The 24,985-nt window shown below is 44.0% G+C and overlaps 1 protein-coding gene across 15 annotated transcripts in view; it reads right to left on the bottom strand.

Moving 5' to 3' along the window:
• The window catches only part of ACSBG2 (acyl-CoA synthetase bubblegum family member 2), a 33,861-nt gene extending 23,795 nt beyond the window's left edge, over positions 1-10,066 (bottom strand). For 8 of the 15 annotated variants that reach the window (XR_011540755.1, XR_011540754.1, XR_011540752.1 and 5 more), the window contains exons 1-3: positions 7,613-7,900; positions 3,746-3,846; positions 16-245 (exon numbers count right to left, since the gene is read on the bottom strand). Coding sequence is in view for 9 of the 15 variants with exons in the window: in XM_070622714.1 (XP_070478815.1) it covers positions 16-245; positions 3,746-3,761 (246 nt within the window). In the remaining 6 variants the exon portion in view is untranslated. Of the gene's footprint in view, positions 1-15; positions 246-3,745; positions 3,847-7,612; positions 7,901-9,930 lie in introns of those variants that run through there. The other 7 variants (XR_011540756.1, XR_011540758.1, XM_070622720.1 and 4 more) reach the window with 2 other exon arrangements.
• Positions 10,067-24,985: the final 14,919 nt, after the last annotated feature.

The following is a 24,985-nucleotide window of genomic DNA, read 5'->3' as shown; positions in this document are numbered from 1 at the left end:
GAATGACTCGTTTACCTTGATCAGGGCTCTCGCAGCCTTCCGACAAGCCTCATAGTACTGGTTGAAATTCAGAACTTCCCACTCTTCGCTGTTCTTTGAGGCGAGCGCTGGATAAGCCCCAAAGCGACTGACTGACTCCCGAAAAAGTTCAGGGATGGTCATCGGGGTCTCGTGGCCTGGCCCGTGTTTGGAGATCCGGAGAAGGACCTCTCCATCTCGATGACTGGTCCACAGCCTGGGAGTAACTGCAAACAGTCACCAGGGTCGGGTGGCAAAGGTTTTTATTCATTTAATAACTTTGGGGGAGGGGCTGTCTTTTTGGACCTCAAATGCCAAGGTCAACAATTAATCTTACTCCTCGGGCGAAGTCACAAGGTCAACACTGGCCCTTTCAAGCTTTCTCTTTCCCATTTATTTTTTCCTTACCCCTCTCAACAGTTTATTATGGAAAATTCCAAGCATCCCAGAAAGTTGAAAGGACTGTGTAGTGAATGCCCTCTAACTCACACCGAGATCCCACCCCTGCCAGCATTTTGCTGTATTTGCTTTATCAAATCTCTAGGCAGCCATTCCTCTATTTGCCCACCCATCACCACATCTTATTTTTTGATGCATTTCAAAGTAAGTGGCGGCCATCCATCCATTTCACCCTTAAACCCTTTAGCATATAATCATTAACTAGAGTTCTATATAATTTACAGGCTTTATTTTGTTTAAGGTAAAATTTATATGCAGTGGACTACATCTGCTTTGGCCATGAAATATGACTGACGTGTGTCACTCTCAGGTGGAAGATTTAAGAGCCAGTGTGTGATTCGCTGTGCCTCGTTCTCCTGCCATAAGAAAGGGCTGTTGGCGGGGCCGGCCCGGTGGCGCAGTGGTTAAGTGCGCACGTTCCGCTTCGGCAGCCCAGAGTTCGCCGGTTCGGTTCCTGGGTGTGCACATGGCACCGCTTGGCAAGCCATGCTGTGGTAGGCATCCCACATATAAAGTAGAGGAGGATGGGCACGGATGTTAGCTCAGGGCCAGTTTTCCTCAGCCAAAAGAGGAGGATTAGCAGCAGATGTTAGCTCAGGGCTAGTCTTCCACAAAAAAAAAAAAAAGAAAGAAAGAAAAGGATGTTGGCTAGAAGCCAGTAGAAAGACCCTGGAGATGGATGCACAAAGGCAGATGCTGAGGATAGTCATCAATAGACACTGGGCAAAAAAACCATGAACTATGTATCAGTCAGCTGGGGCTGCTGTAACAAAGCATCCCAGACTGGGCGCCTGAAACAACAGAAATTTATTCCCTTGCAGTTCTGGAGAGGAAAAGTCTGAGGTCGAGGAGTCACCCAAGTTGGTTCCTCCTGAGGCTGTGAGGGAGAGCCTGTTCCTTGCCTCCCCTCCAGCTTCGGGCTGTTTGCTGGCCATCGTGGATGGTCCTCAGCTTGCAGAAGCATCACCCTGAACTCTGCCTCCACCTACACGCAGCGTTCTCACTGTGCGGGCATCTGTGTCCAAACTTACACTTTTCAGGTCTGAGGTCCTGGGTGTTAGGACTGCAACATATGCATTTGGGGGTTTCGGGAGCTCTCTGGGGTCTCTGTTATAAGGGCACTAACTCCATTCATGAGGGCTCCACCCTCATGACCTAGTCACCCCCTAAAGGCCCCACCCCCTGATACCATCAACCTGGGAGCTAAGTTTCAACATATGAATTTGGGGAGGAACACAAACGTCCAGGCCACAGCAGGGGACACAATTCAACTCATAACAAATCACCTCAAGGGCAGCTGGTTCATCAAGTTCCCCCATTAACCCCCCCCCCCACAAGGAGCATTCGCCGTGGAGCGAATGTCAGCTTATGACAAAACCACCCTCTGGGGATGGGGACCACATGAGGAGAACGTCATCGAGGGAATTAACCATCGTGGCTTCCCCGCCCTATGGCTCCAGCAGTCCATCCTGAAGCATGGGGGAGGGGGGAACCTTGAAATTGGACAAAAATGGGGGGCGTCACCTGGATACTGGTGGGGACATTGTAATGACTGTACTGGGTTGAATGGTGTTCCCCCAAAATTCCTGTCCAGAATCTCAGAATGTGACCTTATCTGGAAATAGGGTCTTTGCCGGTGGAATCAGCTGAAGGTCTCAAGGTGAAATCATCCTGGGTGGAGGGTGGGCCCTAAATCCAGTGACGGGTGTCCTTACAAGAAAAGGACATAGAAACACACAGAAAGACGACGGCCACGTGACGACAGTGGAGTGAGGAGTTTGTAACCCCAGGAACGCCAAGGATCACCAGCAGCCACCAGCAGCCACCAGCAGCCGGGAGAGGGATGTGGAATAGATTCTGGGACGTCCATAGCCTCCAGAAGGATCCAATCCTGCCCCACCTCCACCTCGGACTTGGGACCCCCAGCGCTGGGAAGCAGTCAGTTCCCGAGGTTCCAGCTGCTCAGGCTGGGGACTTTCTTCCAGCAGCCCCAGGAACCTAACGATGACCAAAAGGAGATTTCGAAAACTACTGCTCTTTGAGAGTGACTGTAAAAGTTGTCATTCTCGCCAACATTTATCCGCTTGGAAAAGGGCAGCTGTGAAAGAGAATGGAGGCGATTTCCCATCACATGATGCTCCTTGAGTTTTGTTACAACAGAAAAATGCTTACAAAATAATGACAATGAATTATTACTCCATCTGCACCATATATGTTATGTTATACTCTCTATATGTATACAATTATGTCTGCACTATATATGTTATTAAATCTGTACTATATATGGATATAATTACACTTGCACTATGTATATCCACACAATGTATATATACACACAATGTATACATACACACAATTGTATATATACACACAATTGTGTGTATACACACAATGTATATATACACATAATATATATATACACACAATGTATATATACACACAATGTATACATACACACAATTGTATATATACACACAATTGTGTGTATACACACAATGTATATATACACACAATATATATATACACACAATGTATATATACACACAATTGTATATATATACACAAAATGTATACATACACGCAATTATATATATACACACAATTGTATATATACACACAATATATATATATACACACAATGTATATATACACACAATTGTATATACACACAATGTATATATACAAAAAATATACACACAATTGTATATGTTCACATAATGTATATATACACACAATTGTATATATACACACACAATGTATATACACACACAATTGTATATGTATACACAGTCACATCTGCACTATGTATATACACACAATTGCATGTCTACATACCACAATGTATATATATATGAATATATATAAAATTGTGTCTATGTACGCACACAATTACATGTACACGATGCATATATGGTCCCTGGGAGCTTCATCCCCCTGGGCTCATCATCCTAATAAAGAGGTGCTGTGGCCAAGTATCAATGCCCCCCTGGTGCAAATGACACAAATGAGGATTCAAAAGAGCAAGTGACTCCCCTGCTGTCATGAGACTGGGAGAGCTCTGCTCTGATCTAAGTGGCCCAGCAGTCAACCGCTTGCCTGTGCCGCCTCCACTCCCATCAGGTGCAGGAACAGGCCCCCCAGGTTCAGGCAGCTCGGCCAAGGCCAGGGGCCCGAGCAGGGAATGGCTGAGGCCCGACTCCCCGGGCCCAGGCTCCCTTACGAAAAGCCTTGGCCGAGTCAGCTTGCCTTTCTCTCTCCCACAAGATACCTTTTGTGTCACTCATGTCTGCTTCAAGGTTCTCAGCCTCCTCTTCTTGAGTCGTAGGGGTTTCAGCCCTTCTAGGCCTGCAGAGACCATTCCTCACAGCTCTGCAAGGCACAGACAGGGAACTTAGCGGGCCTGACGAAGGGGCTGCAGGGCGAGCCCAACTCCCATGCACTGGTCATGTCTGCCTAGAATCCTGGGATCGACTAGTCATGTCTGTCCTGGGCCTAGGAGAAGGAAAGAGCAGCTCGTATGCCACATAATAGAGCAATTGTTAAGACCAGAGGGTACTCAATCTGTGAGTTTCCAGAAGAGTCTCCTAAACTGTTAGAATATAGGAGCCAAGTCTATACGTGATCCTGTGGGTGAGAAAATATTTTGAAGTTTCCCAAGGGAAGGAAGCCCTCACAGGAGAGTCCTCATCTGGTCAGCTTGCCTTAGAGATTGTTTAATATGAAAACCCAAATGCACAAGGAAAAAAACGAGTAAATCTTGCTCTATATCATCAGTCCGATTAAAAAATAGGCAGAGGATCAGAACAGACATTTTTCCAAAGAAAACATCCAGGTGGCCAAGAGGTACGTGAAAAGGTGTTCGACATCACTAATCATCAGGAAATAGAAATCCAAACCATGGTGAGATAGCACCTCACCCCTGTCAGAAAGGCCATCAACAAAAAGACAACAAATCATAAGCGTTGAGGAGGATGTGAGGAAAAGGGAACCCTTGTGCACCGTTGGTGGGAATGTAAACTGGTGCAGCCGCTGTGGAAACAGTGTGGTGGATCCTCAAAAAATTAAAAATAGAACCACCATACAATCCAGCAATTCCACTTCTGGGTATTTATCCGAAGGAAATGAAAACACTAATTTGAAAAGATATCTGCAACCTGTATTCACTGCATTATTATTCACAATAGTCAAGACATGGAAACAACCTAAGTGTCCAAGAATGGATGAACGAATAAAGAAGATATACACACACAATGGAATATTATTCAGCTGTGAAAAAGAAGGAAATTCTGTCATTCGTGACAACATGGATGGACCTTGAGGGCATTATGCTAAGTGAACTAAGTCAGACAGAGAAAGACAAATATTGTATGACCTCCCTTATAGGGGGAATCTAAAAAAAAAAACCCCATGAAGTCATAGATACAGAGAACAGATCGGTGTTTGCCAGAGGCTGGGGTGGGAGTGGGTGAAATGGGTGAAGAGTTTCAAAAGATAGAAACTTCCAGTTATAACAAATAAATCATGGGATGTAACGTCCCCATGGTGATTATAGTTAATAATACTGTATCGCATATTTCAAAGTTGCTAAGAGAGTAAATCTTAAAAGTTCTCATCATAAGAAAAAGAATTTGTCACTATGTGTGATGATGGATGTTTGCTAGATTTATTGTGATCATTTTGCAATATATACGTATATCAACTCATTGTATGTACATCTGAAACTAATATAATGTTATATGTCAATTTTATCTCCATGTACTAGCAGAAACTGGCTTTGTATTTCAGTGAAAAAAGGTCACCAGAAAGGCACATTATAAAATGAACTTGAAGGAGTCTCCGTGGAGTTTATATGCACAGACTAAGTCAATCAGCAGAACATGGCAAGGAGCTAAACACAGCGGATCTGGACACAGATGCAAACCTGCATGTAAAGATATGCACAAAGTGTCCCGCAAATGAAGAAACTAGAAGAAGGCCCAAGGTCCTGCTGGAGCTACTGGATGTGGTCCAGAACCTTGGGGTCACCCTTAAGTCACCTTTGACTCCCCACATCTTCATCCCTCCATGTCTCCCTCCCTTCCATCCATCCATCCATCCATCCATCCATCCAACCATCCATCCATCCACCATCCATCACCATCCATCCACCCATCCATCCACCCATCATTCCATCCATCCATCCATCCACTTATCCAACCATCCATCCATCCATCCACCATCCATCCACCCATCCATCCATTCATTCATCCATCCTTCCATCCGCTCATGTATCCATCTACCCACCCAGCCACCTACACATCCGTTTTTGCTTCCTTCCTTCTTTGCTTCATCTCTCCCTCCTCTCCTCCCCCTTTTCGCTCTTTTCCTCCTCCCTTGCCTCCTTCTGTCTGTCTCTGCTTTCCTCCCTTCCTCTCTGTCCCCCTCCACCTCCCTCTTTCTCCCTCTCCTGCTCTCCTCTCCTTCTCTCTCTTTCTCTCTCTCTCTCCCACACATCTGGCCCATCAGTAAATTCCATCAGCTCAGCCTTCAGAATAGGTCTCAAACCAATGGCTCATCTGGACAGGTTCAGATGCCTGGAACCTGGGTTCCCTCCCATAAGCCAGAGGGACCCCGTCAAGAGTGGGTCCCATCAACCACATTCAATATGTGAATTCCAGCTGGATCCCAATGCAAACAAGGTGTTTGTGAGCAACTGGGGACTTGAACACTGACTGCCTCTCAGATGGCACGAAGAAAGGATGGCTGCTTTTTAAACTATGATAATGGTTTGGGGATTAAGTTAAAGAAGAGAATCCTTGTTGCTGAAGGATTTACACATGAAATAACATGCTGTCTGGGGTTTTCTTTAAAACCATCCTGGTTAACAGTGTGGCATTAATCATTAAAAGTGAAGAGGTGCATATCTCTAACTTGGCATTTTCACTTCTAGGTATATTCGCAAGAGAAGCTCTTGCACCTCTGCCCCAGGAGACATGGACAAGAATGTCCACAGCAGCAGTGTTCATAAGAACCCCACACTGGAAGCAGCCCAAATGTCCATCAACAGGAGAATGGATACATCCAATGTGGAATACTATGCAGTGATGAAAATGTAAGAACATATACAAAAACTTGAATGCATCTGCCAGCCGTGATGCTGATAAAGAAGCAGGTTGCAGTATGATTCTACTTATATAAAGTTTACAAACAGACAACATTAATTAGTACTCATTTAGGTGGTGAAAATATAAGAGAAAGTTCTGCAGGAAATTCAGGATAGCAATTACCTCTCTTAGGTGAGGGAGGAATAAGAGAAAAAGTTTGGACACATAAACAACTTGTAAGTTACTAGTCATATTCTATTTCATAAAATGAAGTAGGTATGCAGAATTTTATTGCTATCCGTCAAATTGTACCGATTTTGTTTCATGTGTTACTTTATATGCAAGACGTGGTTCACAATTTTAAAAGGCCATGTAAGGTTTATTAGAAGAATGCAAAAGTCACTCATCATTAAAAATCCATCAATGTGAGTTACTGCCTTTAAGGGACAAGGGTGAAAAACTATGATCTCCCCAAGATGGAATTTGATGAAATGTCCATTTTTAATGAAAATTCCTTAGCACATAAGAAATGAAAGACATTTCCTTAACTTGATAAAGGATATCTACCAGAATTGTGTGATCAATATTATACTCATTAATAGTGACAAAAGCACTGAAAGAATTTCCATGAAGTCAGGAACGAGACAAAGACGTCAGCTCTCACTGCTGCCGTTCAGCTTTAAGCTGGAAGTTCTTAGCTAATGCAATAAGACAAGAAAAAGAAAGGAGAGGAAGCAAGATTGGAAACAGACAACACTATCATTTTGCAAATATGATTGGGTACCTAGACTATCCAATGACCTGAAAAGCTGTTAGAGATTAAGCAGTGCCGTAAGGTGAATGGACAAAAGATCAATATTCAAAAATCAATAGCTTTCCGGTACACCAGCAGCAACCAATGAGCAGATGCAATAGAAAAAGATACGGAGGGTCTAGCTCAAGGCCAAAATGTGTGTCTGTGGTGAGACCAAGTCCTAATGAGATATGCTGCTGGGTGACAGATGCTAAATCCCAAAGGACTCCCACATGCCCCTCTCCCATGCCACTGGCACCTGCCACTCTTCACAAGGTGTGGTTCTGGCCATCACAGCAAAGCATTGACTGCTGAGACATCTGGGCGCTCGTGGTGCTTTCTTCTCCCGCAAAGATGATAATCAGGTCGCCCCTCCCGGAGACCTGAACATGCGCTTCCCCTTCCCAGCCCTTGTCACTGTCTGGGGAAGCCAGGATGGTGGTGGTGATAAGAAGTAGGAAGGTGGCAGTCTCCCTCCCCGACAGCCCTTCCAGAACCTTCCATCCCAACCACCTCTTGTGACATCACTGGCTGTCTCTGCCTCTCCACCCCACCCCCACCCCTGGAGGAAACTGCTTCCGCGGCAGGCGGATTGCTATTCACTTTTCACTTATTTGTTCATTCATGCATGCATGTGTGCATGCATTAAACTTCTGCACATGTTCATAAAATTTATATGGAGCCACACCTTTATGTCGGGCATTGTGCTAGATGCTGGGACACAAAGATGAGCAAAATCCTCAAAGCCTGCTCAGGGGGACAGCAGGGAGATCTAGAATCGTGCAGACAAATGCAAACTTACAACTGTGCAGAGAGACCCACGGTGGGTCGAGAGGGTTTGACGAGGGATCAGACCTAGGCAGGGAGGTTGGGAGAGGTTCCTTGAGCTGAGATGCAAAGGATGGGCGGATGCCAGCCTTGATCTCACACTTGCTATCATGGTGCCCCACGGTATGCGTCTTCAATCTGCCTCCCCTTCTCTATATCTGTTTTGCTCATTGCTGTATCCTTGGAAGGGCACAGATGGGTGTTCGATAAATATTTATTAACTGAATATTCTGCTCTGCCAAGAGAAAAGGATAAAGAGTGTTTCATTGTCTCTGGAGCCTACTGGGTAGTTCACATCTGTGGCAGACCCGTGTCCACTCCAAGAGCACTGGGGCAGCTGTGGCTGGGAGAGCCAGCGTCCACCAACATCTATTCTGCCACTTTTTCTCCAGACCTCTCACCTGAAGATGATATTTCCTAGATCCTCTTGTTGTTACCTGTGGCCATCTGGCTAAATCCTGACCCATGGGATGTGGACATAAGTGATGGGGGCCACTTTAGGGTCGTGCCCTTACAGGAAAGGAGATGGCAGCCCCTTTCCCTAGTGGAATGCTGGGATCTAGAGCAGCTGACGGTGAAGGAGGCAGAGCAACAAGAGGGATGGAGCCTGGGTCCCTAGTGACTGTCGAACCACTTTGCTAGTCCTGGACAAATACATGCGAGTTACATGCACACTCGCGCTCACCCATATTCAGGCACACGCTCATATGTACACTCACATTCACACACTCAAACACACCTTCTTAGGGACACACAACCACATACACACTCTCACACCTGTTCACACACTCACATGCGTATATGTCATGTGCCTTCACACTGATGATGTTCACACACATCCTCCCACAACCACACCCACGCACACACTCACGTGCCTTCATACAGACACAAAATTGCATATATACACACACTCACACACACACTCATGCATACCCTCATACAGACACACAATTACATACACATACTCTCACACACACACACATGTGCTGACAATCACACACGCATTCACATGCACCATCATGCAGACACACAATTGCACACACATCCACTCACATGCATGTGCACTCACACACCCGTTTACATAGACACACAGTTTCATTTCTAGTTTCACACACATATGCATTCACACTCACAATTGCACACACCCTCAGACAATCTCCAATACATGCACACACGTGCTCACACTCACACGAACCCTCATGCGTGAGACACACACTCACACACACACACTCACAGTCTCCCTACAGAAAAGTAAATCCAGTCAGGAGAAAGCCGTCCACAGGTCTCTCAAATGAGGCTCCGAGAGGAAGAGGGGGACGCTGCAGTGCTCACCCAGGTGTCCTTCGGGGATGAGGGACACGCTCCCCAGCTTCTGGGAACACTGCCAGAGTGGACCTCGGCCATACTTCCCTCCCAATCAGTCAGCCTCCGCTGAATAACTATGCTTTGTCTAGGGTCACAGTGCCTTCCCCGGGCAGCCCCATCAGCCTGGGGACACAAAGTCCCCATCCCATTACCCCAGCTCAGGACAACTCTGAGAGGCTGTCCCAGCCACCGGCCTTCCCTGGGGGCAGCTGGACTCTCCCCCGTCTTGCTTTCCCCGCTTCCACCCATGTCCATCCTAAGAGCACTCCCAAAATAAATGTTTTGCAAGCCGGGTCCCTCCCCTCTGCTTCCTAATGAGTCCTACACAGGCAACAAAAGCAGAAACCGTCTCCCACTATAATCCCTCTGCAGCCCTTGTCTTACCTTTCTCTCACCTGCCCCAGGTAAGATAACAGCAGGGACTCACATTCCTTGCTGCCCCTCCCCTGTGGTCATGCTCACAGAGCCGTGGCCGTGAGCGTTGACCACACTCTCTGGGTAGCTGAGGATCCCCTCCCCCAAGCAGAGGGAGGGAGTTTATTCCAGGCCACCGCACACATCCAAATGTGACAATAGACACGGGGATTGCACAGAGGCGGCAATGACAGAAAGAGAAAGCCTGATTTAGCAAAATCCAGCTACCCCAACCCAGCTGACCCCAAATGACTCCCCGACCCCCAAAGCCAAATGTACTGAAGCTGAGGGTGACTCTGGAAAAGAGCCCAGGGGCCCACATAGGAAAATGGGGAAGGAGGGACTCACTTGGCGGTGTGGGTCACCTGTACATCCTCGATCACCTCGCTGGGCACAGGGAGTCGGACCCCAAGCACTTGGGGCTGGGTCCAGGATCTGCCGCTGGGGCAGCCACATCCACCTCAAGAGGCATCTTGTCTGAAGGGACCAGAACAGTGGGAGCTCTCGGCCAACCACCAATTCACCCAATTAACTAACACACCCACCAACTCGGGTTCTGTGCCCCGTAAAGCTTGCTGGTGGCCCCCGGGTCATACGGGACCCTTGTAAGATTGGTCTGAACCACACATGAGTCTATCGCACATGGGATGAGCTGCATGCTTGCTGGGGGTAAGCTCTTTATTTCCCAAACTATGTTACTCTAACAATCTGATTTAATTAAATGATTACATCCACCAATGCAATACAAGGGCAAAAAGATCACTGTTTCTAAGTCTCAAAGTACAGCTGACTCAAAAAGATTGATGAGTCAGGTATGGAGCAGATGATATGTTAGGTCTGGGAAAAAATTGGAAATCTACTGTGTCCAATATGGTAGCCACTGGCCCATGTGGGTGTTGAGATTTAAATTTTAATTAATCAAAATTAAATAAAAGTTGGAACTGTACACTTTAAAATAGTTGAGAAGGTAAATTTAATGTTATGTTATTTTACCATGATTAAAAATAAAAATAAATTTAATTTAAATTTCAGTTCCTCAATCACAGAAACAATATTTCAAAGGCTCAAGAGGGGCCCGGCCCCGTGGTCTAGTGGTTAAGTTTGGCGTGCTCCACTTGGTTGGCCTGGGTTCGGTTCCCGGGTGCAAACCTACATCACTCATTGGTGGCCATGCTGTGGCAACAACCCACATACAAAATAGAAGAAGAGTGGCATAGATGTTAGCTCAGGGCAAATCTTCCTCAGCAAAAAAAAAAAAAAAAAAAAAGCTCAAGAGCCACATGTGGCTAGTGGCCACCATATTGGACAACCCAGATGCAGAACATTTCTACCATCACAGAAAGTTCTAGATAGTGCTGGTAGACCAATTCTACACTGAGTGTACTACTAAATGTATCTAAATGTATCTTATGCTCTTACTACACGCTTTTGTGATTAAAAACAATTCATTATAGTCGGGAACATTAAAAAGATAGAACAGTAATTTGATGATTGAAAAGTTGATAAAGCTTGTTCAACATATTCAATGGATTGGTCACGTGAGGAATTTCAACACCCCTCTTTTATTATGCTCTCTTGTTTCTTAAAACAAATTCACCTCTCTCCGGATCCATAACTCTTGGTGGTAACCTGTGTCTTCAGAAACCTGAGTTGTACAGCACTCAAAATTGATTTCCTCGTGACAGTTTCCAAACTATTGCTGCAAACCCAAGAATTCTTCTCTTGGCACGTCCCCGTGGCCTGATCACCAGTATTCTATGGTCACAATGACCTTCAAGATCAACCAAAGAAGAATGTTTTGGACCTCTGCTTGTGAAGCTGGGTACCTGAGGGTTACTGTAAATATTCAATGAGAACATGACTGCCTTTCATCCTCGCTCCCAACACAGGCAAAGGCGAAGAGAAGTTAATCGTGTTAATTTGCTGTTTCTTGTTTAACCTGAGAGGTGACTCAAGGGTCACAAGGATTTACCAGCTTGTTTTGCAGAAGAAAATGAATACCTTTGAGGAAGTTACGATCACCAGATAACCAGCCCCCCAACTGTGGTTGATGCCCAGAAGTCTAGTTGCCCAAGGGCTTATCCGGATGAAAGAAACAGGGATTACCCATTTGTTTCTCCAAAACTCCCCCTGCCAAACCCCTTAGCTCTGTAAAAGCCCTGGCTTTCTTCTCTTATGAAGGCAGATGTGAGAGAACCTATCCTCCCGCCTTCTCATTTGGGCCTATTCCAATAAACCTTTCTCCATCTACTGCATGTCAGGCACATGAATTTGAAATTAGGAGGTTTGGTGTCACTTGGGGTTTAGGGTCAGGAAAGGTCTAAAGAAGTGGCTCACTGGGGGTTGGGGGCGGGCAAAATGGGTGAAGGGGGTCAAAAGGTAGAAACTTCCAGTTATAAAAAAATAAGTCTTGGGGATGTAACATGCGGCATGGTGACCATAGTTAACAATACTGAATCGTACATTTGAAAGTTGCTAAGAGAGTGGATCTTAAACGTTCTCATCACAAGAAAAAAATTGTAACTATGTGTGTTATCTTTGTTATATATTGTAACACGTGTAACTATGGATGTTAACTAGAGTTGTGATCATTTGGCAACATATACCAAATGTCAATCATTCTATTGTACACGTGAAACTAATGCTATAAGTCAATTTCATCTCAATAAAATATAATAAAATAAGCAAAACGAAATACAGACAGAGGGCTGGATCTGGCCCACAGGGCGGTAGTTTGGCGATTCCTACTATAGACTAGCCAGGGTGATTTTGATTTTGATTTTTTGCAGAGAAAATCTGTAACTTTTCTCACAGCTCCCCCTGGTGGGAGCGTCCGTCTCTCTCACGGGAGAGCATAGACCGCGGCATCTGGGGTCTCTGCAATACACGCAGCAGAGATGGAATTCCCGGACGTCAGCCTGCTGTGTAAGTTTTTCATTTTGCATTAAGGTAATACGTATACATTGTTTCATTGTTGTTGCCGGATATCAAAAAATTCAGAAACATTTATAACAGTAACAATCTCCTGTTAAAAAATCAGAAACATTTATAACAGTAACAATCTCCTGTTCCACCTCCGCCTCCTCAACACTCACAAGTACCCTTCCCCCAGTTGCAAACCATTATCAACACTTTAACTACTTCCCCTGGTATCAACTTCAATTTTAGACATCGTCTTTTGACTTCCTGTTATGGCCTGCCTCTCTGGCAATTTCTTATGTGCTTTAATATTTTTCTCCATGACCTTTGCCATAGGCCTACCAATAAGGTTTTTTGTAGGACAAAGATTGGCAACCTACTGCCGGGCTGCTGCCTGTTTTTGTCAATAAAGTTTTATTGGCACACTGCCACACCCATTCGTGTACACACAGCGTTGTCTCTGGCCACTTTTGTGCTGTCACAGCAGAGCTACAAAGTTGTGACAAGGATCATATGACCCGAAAAGCCAACAATACTTGCTATCTGGTCCTTTATAGAAAAAATTTGCCACCCTTTGATCTAGGATAATCTATTAGTTTTCTTTCTTTTTTTTTTTTTCCTGGGGAGTCTTGGTCTCTAAGCCCTCTGTCATCCTGTTCCTGTCTTCCAATCTGAGTATTCCTCATGCCGTGGCCAGAGCTGTGTCCAGAGAACCAGCATTCTCTCCTGGGCCCAGTTTCGGCCTCCTAACCTTTTATAGCATCCTGCAATTGGCAAAAGATGCTATACTGGGTTGAATAGGGTCCCCCCAAATTCGTGCCCACCTGGAACCTCAGAATGTGACTTCGTTTGGAAGTAGGGTCTTTGCAGATGTAATTAGATAAGTTAGGAGGGAGTCATACGGGATTAGGGTAGCCCTAAATTCAGTGACTGGTGTCTTTGTAAGACAGAGAGAGACAAACACACAAGGCCCCAGAAGAGGGTTCTTCTGGAATTGTCCAGACCAGGCAAAGACCCCCAAGTTCCCACCTTCATGTGTATCAGATTCTTCATCACATATGATTTAATTTGGTGCAATACTCGAATGGCTTTTAAAAAGTGGTTTTTAATTTCCTGCCACCTAAGCATAATTTCACCTGCTGTAATTTTTGAATGATTTGCAAAAAATTGTCCGTCTTTCATTTCTCTTCACCTGTTTGTGCATGCAAAGTTTCTTGCCAATTATGCCTGTCAAGAATCTGAGGAAATTCAAAACAAGCCAAATGTCCGTCAACAGGAGAATGGGCGATAAATACTGGTATATTCATACAGTAGAATCCTGCTCAATGATGTTTTAAAAAGAATGAGCAAATGATGCCCTCAACAATAGGGATGAACCTCACAGACATTTTATTATACTGAAGAAGCCAGACACAAAAGGGTACGTTCTGTATAATTTCACCAATATGAAGGTCAAGAATAAGCGAAATAAATATGGTGCTAGAAGTCAGAATGATGGGGTGGAGGTACTAACTGGAAAAGGATGTGAGGGAGCCTTTGTGGGAGGCCAGAATGTTCTATATCTTGATCTAGTTGCTGGTGACAAAAGCCCACATACATATAAAAACTCACACATATGTAAAAAATAAAAAATTGTTGACTTTGATGTACGTAAGGTATAACTCAGTAAAAAAGAAAAATATCTCAGAAGTGTTTAAAAACATTTCATGACATTAAAAAAAAGAATTTGAAGAGACCATTAGTGAAATTTCTCTGTCAGAAATTGAATGGGGTGATTATGAGCACAGAAGTTAGCTTAAACTGTTATATTCATGCAAGAAAGTTCAGGTTTTTGTTAAGAGTTTGAAAAAGATTCCTAAGGAAATTATATACGAATACATAAATATTATCATTTTTTACACACACCTTGCAGCAAAACAGAATCCTTTTACAATGTGGAATTTTCCAAGACACAGAGAGTTGCACATTTTTACCCATATCTTTACATTTTTTAATGTCTTTATTTCCTGTCCTTTTAACAGGATAAAATAAATACATCCTGATATGAATTGAAAGAGCAGCTTCTTTCCCCCCTACTTGACCACGTGATAAACCAAAAGAATAGGATCGAATCAGAATCCACCATAACTTTAACGATGTCAGGATTTTTTTTCCGTCTGTATTTAAAGCCCAATGCATACTTTTAAGATCCCTAAAATGGATCTGTTAAGTGTATGGTGGTCAGGGGTGAGAACTCGTGCTTCTCAACTTCACCTGTGTGGGTGGACTTCCCCTAGAATGAAAAGCAAATATTCTGAAACAATAGTGGTCTGGGAAAAAACACAAGGACGTCCACAAGACAATGCATCGGAATGCTAAATTTACACATTTAATTTAACTCCTTCCTTAAACCTGTTCGGGAAGTTTATGATATTCTTTCTTTTTCTTTTTTCTTTTTTTGCTGAGGAAGATTGGCCCTGAGCTAACATCCACCACCAATACTCCTCTTTTTTTTTTTGCTGGGGAAGACTGGCCCTGAGCTAACATCTGTGCTCATCTTCCTTTACTTTATATGTGGGACACCTGCCACAGCATGGCATGATAAGCAGTGCATAGGTCCGCACCTGGGATCCGAACCAGCAAACCCTGGGCCGCTGAAGCAGAGCGGGCGAACTTAACCACTACACAACCAGGCTGGCCTGCGTCTTCTTTTACTTATTTGCGATTTCCTTCAATTAGTGATGAATGAGGCAGGGTTCACACGGCAACATCCCGCGCATAGGTCGGGAGTGTCCTTTATGAAGATGTGACTGAGTTGCAAAGTGCCGCTCCCCTCCCCCCATTAGACTGTTGTGCCGAAATATGAGTCAGATGCTTCCACAATTTCTTAAAAGTCACTCATTTTCATGCATGCAACCTGGGCCAGTCAAAACACACTGTCATCACCACCACCAGTGTGGCTCCTGTTAACCTAACAATCTGACATTATTAGCTTCATTTTTGCAACGTGGGCAGTAAGCATTCTTGACAGCTTTCGTCATTGAATTGTTTCTCTTCCTGTTTTTTTTTTTTTTTTTTTTGGAAATCTCTTTGCTTTTCATTCCTCTCGTCTTTCACTTCTCTCCCATTCTCTGTCTTTTCTGCTTTTTCCTCTTTTCCTTCCTTCTTCCTTTCATCGGCAGTGAATACAGAACATAGGCACGGTCATTCTATCCCTCTGCTGCCCGGTTGCCTAGAAGTGGTTAACATATTTGGCTGAAAAAATGGGATTCAAAAAAAAAAAAAAAAAGGGCATTTGATGTGTGTTCAGCCTGGCCCTTCCGAGGCTGTTCAAGGTCACAGGAGTTTGCTATGGAAATGATTCAGTGTGGCAGAGAAATGCGGCTACCGGTGGCGAGAAAGCCATGAGAAAAATCAAGATCTTCATGGCACACAGGTGCTTTCTGCACAAAATCCGCTATTCAGAAGCCCCATCATTATGGAAATTGTTCTTTTATGCCACCCTTGAAAGGATCAGATGCTCACACTCAGGTCTCTGCCAAATAAGTGGCTCTTAAAATTACCCATCAATGGAAAAACGGCCTTAAAGTTCTAATAGTGCTGGTTAATTAACAATCATTAGTTCAATAAAAACAGTCAATTAGGAAGCAGCCCATCTGGGTTAAAAAAAAAAAAAGTTTTAACAACCACTGAGGGTAAACCCTCTCAAGGAGATTTGGAAAGCTCCCAGGAAGATATATTTTCGTACTAGTCTTGTACTCAAACTCATTTCTAGTGGTCCTGTGGTTTTACTGGCTAATTCTTTTCTCATCGACACGTGGTTTGAGTTTTTTTGTTCAGTTTTTGTTTTATGTTTTAGCAGAAGATATCTTTCCATTTTACCTCACTTTGGGGTTTTTGGATGCCCCAAAATTGATTGGAAAAATAATGCTCTGGTTTGGGAAATACAGACAAGGACATTCAGACATACAGACAAATTCAACAGTGCAAAAGGATCTGCGATGCCAATCTGAGCCTCTCTTCTACTGTTATGCATATTCTTAGCGTATATTTATTATTTTTCCAGGAATATTCTCTGCATATACAAGCATGCTGCAAAAGAGCACAGAGGTCTGTGAAAGCACGTGAATGTCAGAGCCAGACCACCTGGGTTCAAACCCCAGCTCTGCAATTTATTGGTTAGCACTGTGAGCCTGGGCAAATGCCGGAAGCCTTCCGTATTCCTCAAAGCGTCTCTAAGATGCCCCCCGAAATAAGATTGCCTTCAATGATCCCCACTTCCTTGTAGTCACATCCTTATGTCATCTCCTGCCCGGATACAGGCTGGACTTACTGCCTTACTTCTAACAAATATGTCAGAATTGATGAGATGTCATCACTACTGAGATTAGGTTATAAAAGGACTGTGGCTTCTGTCTCGAGTGCGTGGGGGAAGCCAGCTGCCAGGTCCCCACTGCCGGGTCATAAGGACACCGAAGCAGCTTGTCGAAAAGCCCATGTGGCAAGGAGCAGAAGTGTCCAGCCAACAGCCTGCGAGGAACAGAGTTTCGCCAACATCCATGTGAGTGAGCATAGGAGTGAATTGTCCCTGACGGGGAGTTGCTGTTCAATGGGTATATGGTTTCCGCTAGTTGAGATAAATAAGTTCTAGAGATCTGCTGAACAGCATCGTGCATACACCTAATACTCTATTGTTCACTTAGAATTTGTTCAGAGGGTACATCTCATGCTGCGTTCTTACCACAATTTGAAAAAGAAAAGATGGAAGGAAGGAAGGAAGGAAGAAGAAAGAGAAAGAAAGAAAGAGAAAGGGAAAAAAAGAAAGGAGGTGGGGCGGCCCTGTGGCTGAGTGGTTAAATTCTTGTGCTCTGCTTTGGTGGCGCGTGGACCTAGCACCACACATCAGGACATGCTGTGGTGACATCCCACGTAGAAGAACTAGAATTTCCTACAATTAAGATATACCACTATGTACTAGAGTTTGGGGGAGGAAAAAAAAAAGAGGAAGACTGGAAACAGGTGTTAGCTTAGGGCCAATCTTCTTCACCAAAAAAAAAAAGTATACTTTTTTATATGCTAAATTTAGGGGCAATTTTTTGCACAGCAAGAGACAACAAATTACAGCTCCCTCCTACATAAAACGACACTAATAATGCAATTGTTACAGTGAAGATGAAATGAATTAATATTGGCAAAATGATGGGACGATTACCTGACACATAGTAAACACTCACTAAATGTTTACATATTTACTTTAAAACGTAGCATATATTTAAGTTTATCCCCTTTTGAAACAAATGTCCTCCTTTAAAAACACGAACGGGAAAATGCTATTAACATTGTTCTGCTCCCACTATTTTTGGTTTGATACATAGATCACGGCTGTTCTATATTGCGCATATAGATTCATCGCCTTCTTTTTCTCTGGCACGTAATATTCCATTGTGTAGCTGAATGCTACTTTATTTAATCAGTCCTTTATTGGTGGCTGGTTACGATGTGCCCAAGTTTTTGTCATTCATTTTGTTTCGATGCCCCATCTTAAATTGTGATGTTTTGAGGCACAGACTGTTGCAGGTGGAAGTGACCCATCTTCGGAATCTTTTGGGGCTGATTCTGGGAGGCCGAGAGCTCTGTGGCGCCCCCTGCCTGCAATTCGAATAGCTCCCCTTTCACTTGTCTGGTCCCAAACACGGGTCTCGAGCCCTCAATCCAGTGTCTGCTCCACAGCTCGCAAGCTTTCTGTGGGAACGGATCTGCAGCTTTATCATGGGACGATCTGAAGCAAAGACATTCGTTTCACAGCCAACTCTTTGGGAACACACGGGGTCGAGTCCCAATAGTAAACCACATTTCCCAAGGTGAAGGGTGTTCATCGTTGTTACGATGGGAAAAGAGGTCTGTGGCTGAATAGGTTTGGGAAATGCAGGTAGACAGAATTAACCAGGTTCATTTACTAATAAGAGTAACATCTCTGAGGCACTTGCGATATCCCAGGCACGTTACAGAGTTCGTCCCAATTAATCCTCGTGACAATCCCATGAAGTAGGTCTCAACTGGAAACCTTTTTTACAGAAGAGGAAACAATGGTTTATAGGCTGACGTGACTTGCCCAAGATCATGCAACTAGCCTGCAGCAGATCCAGAAGTCAAGTCTGAATGGTTCCAAAGGCTGTGATGATCACTTTGACCTGATTGCAGGACTTCTCAGGGCCTTTAATAAGCTGTTGAGTACTGTCACAGTTTGATCCCAGAGTCCTTTCTTCAGAGAGCATCTGGCTATGGTCAGTAAGACTGCCACTCAGCAAAGGGTAGCAGGGACTCATCAACCTGTCTGCAACCAAACCTACAAGCTGCAACAGCTGGAGTGACCAAGTCTAGTTTGCTCATAGCTAAAGTGGTTTCTGGGACACGGAACTTCCAGGGTTTTTATAAAATATTTTTAAAAATTTTGTTATTCAGATAGAGTTCACATAATATTAATTTCATCGTATTAAAGTGTCCAGCTCAGTGGTTTTAGTATATTTCAAGTGTTATGCAACCATTCCCACTATTTAATTCCAGGACGTTTTCATAATTCCAGGACATTTGCATCACCCCAAAAGGAAACCTATGCCTGTTAAACAGTCCCTCCCCACCTCCCCAGCCCCTGGCCCCCACGAGCCCACTCTCTGTCTGTGGATCTGCCTGTTCTGGACGTTTCACGTCCGTGGGATCAAACGCCGTGTGTCCTTCTGTGTCTGCTTCTCTCCCTGAGTGTCATGTGTGTAGGTCCATCCACACGCAGCTGTGTCAGGGCCTCGCTCCTCTTCACGGCTGCGTAATATTCCAGTGTGTAAATATCCCACATTGTCTTATCCATTCATCCTTCGATAAACATTCAGGTCTTCTCCACTTTTTGGCTATCGTGAATAATATTGCCACAAACATTCGTGGACGAGTTTTGATGCAGACCGGTGTTTCCAGTTCCTTTGATTATACACCTAGTAGAATTTCCGGGTAACTCTTTAACTTTTTGAATAGCTGGGACTTTCAGTTTTAAAAACGGGAAAGTCCCAGGGAAACTGGGAGGGGTCGGCCACACCCTGTGAATGATTCACTTGTCCTGGAGCTTTAGAAAAGAAAGCAAAGGGCAAGAGGCTGCCTTCCTTACACCCGCTTCGTTCTATCACTATCCAGCTTTTCTGGTTCTGTGGCTCTGCCACGTTCCCTCCAAACTGCGCCCTCCACGGTCCTCCGAAAACCGGTGTGGTGGAGTGGCTCTTTCAGCAAGCAAAGCTTTTTCTCTGGAATGAACTGGAAGCAGAGACCACTAGGGGGAAATGTCGGCCTTTCCTAAGTCCATTCAGAAGCACAGGTTCATCTCTCTCATCTCTGTCTGTTCTGGGTGTCCTGTGTCCGCAGGGACTAGGGGCTTCTTTATAAGAGATTACTCAGGCCAGAATAGAGATACTGGGGAGTGGAGGATGATGGAACAGAGTGTAAGTCCTGAGCATATAAAGTAGAGGAAGATGGGCACGGATGTGAGCTCAGGGCCAGTCTTCCTCAGCAAAAAGAGGATTGACAGCAGTTAGCTCAGGGCTAATCTTCCTCAAAAAAAAAAAAAAAAAAAGAGTTTCTTCGAGGTTTCTGTGCATCTAGCTTTAGAAATCTGGGCAACAAAAGATTGGAAAGCACGGTCTTGAAGAGAGATTTAGACACCCATGTTGGTAGCAGCGTTATTCACAACACACAAGAAGTGGAAACAACCCAAGCATCCATCGACGAATGAATGGAGAAAAAACAGGCTCCATTCACATGAGGGAGCATTATTCAGCCTGAAAAAGGAAGGAAGCAGTGACACACCCTGCAAGTTGCATGCAACTTGAAAACATTATGCCTGGTGCAATCAGCCAGCCACAAAAGGACAAATATTGTATGATTCCACTCCTAGGAGGTCCCCAGAGGAGCCACATCCACAGAGACAGAAAGTGGATGTCAGGGAGAAGGCAGCAAGCAGAAGCAAACGAAACAGGATGCGAAACCGAAATCTCAGCCGGAGCACCGAGGCACAAAGGGCATGGAATTCCCCAGGGTCGGGCCAGCCCGACGTGCAGGTTTTCAGAGGAAATAACTGAGTGGAGGTTCCCAGCTCTAAGTCTGCTCACCTACCCTGAGGGCACAGAAGGGTGAGAGTAGAGAGCGGAAGGGAACTGTTGAAAAGGACGTCTTCACAGAGAACTTCCGGGATGCTGAGGGCTGGGTGCCAGGAAGGGATCTGATCGCCCCTCACCCTAATCCCGGTTGAGGGGATCTGAAGCACGTGCCTAGGCTCAAAGGAGCCCCCTTAGGAGCTGGGGGTGCGTGATGCTGCAGTGGCAACAGGCCTGCTGGACTGGTACCCGCTTCCTGCCAGAAACTGTAGGACGAGAGATGGATGGCTTGTCTGTTTCAGCAGCTGAGCCGGAGCAACTTGCTGCTAAATCGGGACGGGCTTGCAAACACTGGGTTTGTTTGGGAAGAGGCGTGGGTTTCTCAGGAACTAGAGGTGCCCGTGAGCAAGACAGAGCGGGCGTGGGGATATCTCAGATCTTATCTGGAAGCCTACCTGGCTTCCCGCCACGGAGGATCAGAAGGGCGGTTCCTGAGTTCCTACTGATTAGGGAGAGAGGAAGTGATGGTCAGGGAAAAGGAAGTGCAGGTGACAGCCCACCAAGGTGGGGATGGCGATGGCTGGATCCAGGACCGGTTTCCCAAGGTCTCCTTCGTTTGGTTTAATGCTCTGCTGTTGCCATCTTGAAATTCTTAATGATCTTTGAACAAGGAGCCTTCTCCACAAGCCGACACAGGCAATATGCAGCTCAGCATTCCATCTCCAAGGACTTCTGTCTTCTCCTCCTTCCAGGGGCTCAGCAAGAAGAGAGAGATGCAGTCGTGTTAGACGTCAACCAAAACCAGCGCTTTGGGTGGGAGAGCTGTGATGTCACTGCTTTGGAGGAGGTTCCCCTTAACTCAACGGCTATGGGTAATTGGATTTTTCTGGAAAAGTGACAGGGCGGGGTCCCCACCTTGTCCTGTCTCTCTGTCAAGGACAACCATCACCAGGCCAGCCTAAACCTACACTTCCTAACATCGAACTGAAATAACTTACTACGCACAGTCAGTTCTGCTTTAACACATTATACGCATTCCTAAAAGTCACTGCTTTGGGCAAAATGATGCAATCAAAACCACAGGGCTTGTGGTAAAGCGGGGTTAGGGTGACACTCCTCAAAACCCTCGTCAGGGAGTTACACACTTAAAGAGAGAAACTAATACGGTAGCAGAAGTTTTGAATAACAACTGTCTTGTGATGTAATTCACAGACCGTGAAATTCATCCCTTTAAATGCAGTGGTTTTTGGAAAATACAAAGAATTGCGCAATCATCACCACAATCAATTTTGGGACGTTTTCGTCACCCCAGAAAGAAATCTTACATACTTTAAGTCAGTCCTTGTTCCCCTTCCCCAGGTCCTAACAACCACTAATCTACTTTCTGTCTCTGTGAATTTCCCTCTTCTGGACATTGTATATCAATGGGATCTCACACTATGGGGCCTTTTGTGATGGGCCTCTTTCACTGAGCATCGTGTTTTGAAAGTTCATTCATGTTGTAGCACGTGTCAGTCCTTCACTCCTTTTCAGGGCCCAGTAATATTCCATTGTATGGATTTACCATATTTTATTTATTCATCCATCCATTGACGGATACTTAGATTGTTTCTACTTTGGGCTATTATGAATAATGCCACTATGGACATTTGTTTTCACAAGTTTTTGTGTGTGCCTAGGTTTTCCTTCCTCTTGGGTAGACACTTAGGAGTAAAATTGCTGGGTTATATGGCATCTTGATGTTTAACTTTTTGAGAACTGTTTTCCACAGTAGCTGCCCCATTTTACATTTTCACTAGCCGTGTATGAAGGTTCTGATTTCTCCACATCCCTGTCAACACTTGTTATTATCTATCTTTTCAATTATAGCCATCTCAGTGGGCGCAAAGTTGTGTCTCATCGTGGTTTTGACTTGCGTTTCCCTGATGACTAATGATTTTGAGCATCTTTTCATGTGCTTATTGCCCATTTGTATATCTTCTTTGGAGAAATGTCAATTCAAATATTTGCCTATTTTTTAATTGAGTGATTTGTCTTTTTATTGTTGAGCCATAAGCATTCTTTATATATTCTAGATACAAGTTCCTTATCAGATAGACGATTTGCAAATATTTTCTCCCATTTTGTGGGCTGTGTTTTCACTTTCTGGATGATGGTGTCCTTTGAAGCACAAACACTTTTAATTTCGATAAAGTCCAATTTATCTATTTATTCTTTTCTCACTTGTGCTTTTGGTATCATATTTAAGAAACCATTGTCAAACCAAGGTTGTGAAGATTTTCCCCTATATTTTCTTTTGAGAGTTTTATAGTTTTAGGTCTATAACTTATTTTAAGTTAATTTTGTGTGGTGTGAGTCGGGATCCAACTTCATTCTTTTGCGTGTGGAGGTCCAACTGTCTCAGCACCATTTGTTGAAGAAACTATTCTTTCCCCATTGAATGGTCTTGACACCCTTGTCAAAAATCAATTGATTGTAAGTGTACAGGTTTATTTCTGGCTCTCAATACTGTTCCATTTCTCCATATGTCTAGCCTTATGCCAATGCCACACTGTATCTTTGTAGTAAGTTTCAAAATTTGGAAATGTGGGTCTTGCCATTTTGTTCGTCTTTTTCAAGATTGTTTGGGCTATTCTGGTTTCCTTGCATTTCTATACGAAGTTTAGGATCAGCTTGTCAAGCCTTAAAAAAAAAAAAAAAAACCAGCTGGATTTTGATAGAGATTGCCTTGAGTCTGCAGATCAGTTTAGGGAGAATTATCATCTCATTAACATTAAATCTTCTGGGGCCAAGAGGTTAAGTTCCCACACTCTGCTTCAGCGGCACAGGATTTCGCCACTTCAGACCCTAGGTGCAGACGTAGCACTGCTCATCAAGCCATACTGAGGTGGTGTCCCACATAGTACAACTAGAAGGACCTACAACCAGAACACACAACTATGTACTGGGGCTTTGGGGAGAAGCAAAAAAAAAAAAAGATTGGCGACACATGTTAGCTCAGGGCCAATCTTTAAAAAAAAAAAAACTCAAAAATCTTCTGATCCGTGAACATGGGATGTCCTCCAATTTACTTGAGTCTTTTATTTCTTTCAATGATATTTTTAGTCTTCATTGTGCAAGTCTTGACTTCTTTTATTAAATTCACTCCTAAGTCTTTTATCCTTTTTTGGTGTTTTCATAAATGGGATTCTTTTCTTAATTTCATTTTCAGATTGTTTGTTGCTAGTGTACAGAAAACCAGTTGAGTTTTGTACCTTGATCCTGTACTCTGCAAACTTGCTGAACTTAGTTTTGAAAGCTTTTTAATGGATTCCTTAGGATTTTCTACATACAAGAGCATGTCATCTGCACATAGCGATAGTTTTCCTGTTTCCTCTCCAATCTGGGTAGCTTTTATTTATTTTTCTTGCCTAATTACCCCGTGTTGACCATCCAATCCAATGTCAAATGGTGAGAGCAACATGCTTGTCTTGTTCCTGACCTTACATGGAAAGTATTCAGTTTTTCACCATTAAATAGGATGTTATCTGTGGCGTTTTTGTAGATGGCCTTTATCGGGTTGAGGAAGTTCTCTCTTCTCCCTAGTTTGTGAGCGTTTTTATCATGAAAGAGTGTTGGATTTTGTCAAATGCCTTTTCTGCATCTGTTGAGACGATCATATGTTTTTTGCTCTTCATTCTACTAAAATGATTGTTTTTTTAATGTTGAACCAACCAACCTTGCATTCTTGAGATAAATTCCACTTGATCCTGGTGTGTAAATCTTTTCATATGTTGCTGGATTTGGTTTGCTAGTATTTTGTTGAGGATTTTTGAATCTATGTTCATGAGGGATATTGGCCTATAGTTTTTTTTCTTGTGATGGCTTTGTCCAGTTTTAGTATCATGATAATACTGGCCTCACAGAACGTTAGACTGGGCTCATCAAGCATTCCTTTCTTTTCTATTTTTAAGAATACTTTGCGTAGGACTGGTGTCAAATATTCTTTAAACATT

This window comes from Equus przewalskii, chromosome 6 (genome assembly GCF_037783145.1).
Source record: "Equus przewalskii isolate Varuska chromosome 6, EquPr2, whole genome shotgun sequence".
NCBI classification, from domain to species: Eukaryota; Metazoa; Chordata; class Mammalia; order Perissodactyla; family Equidae; genus Equus; species Equus przewalskii.
Note: the sequence above shows the minus strand (reverse complement) of the source record. Positions and strands in the feature narration are given on the sequence as shown.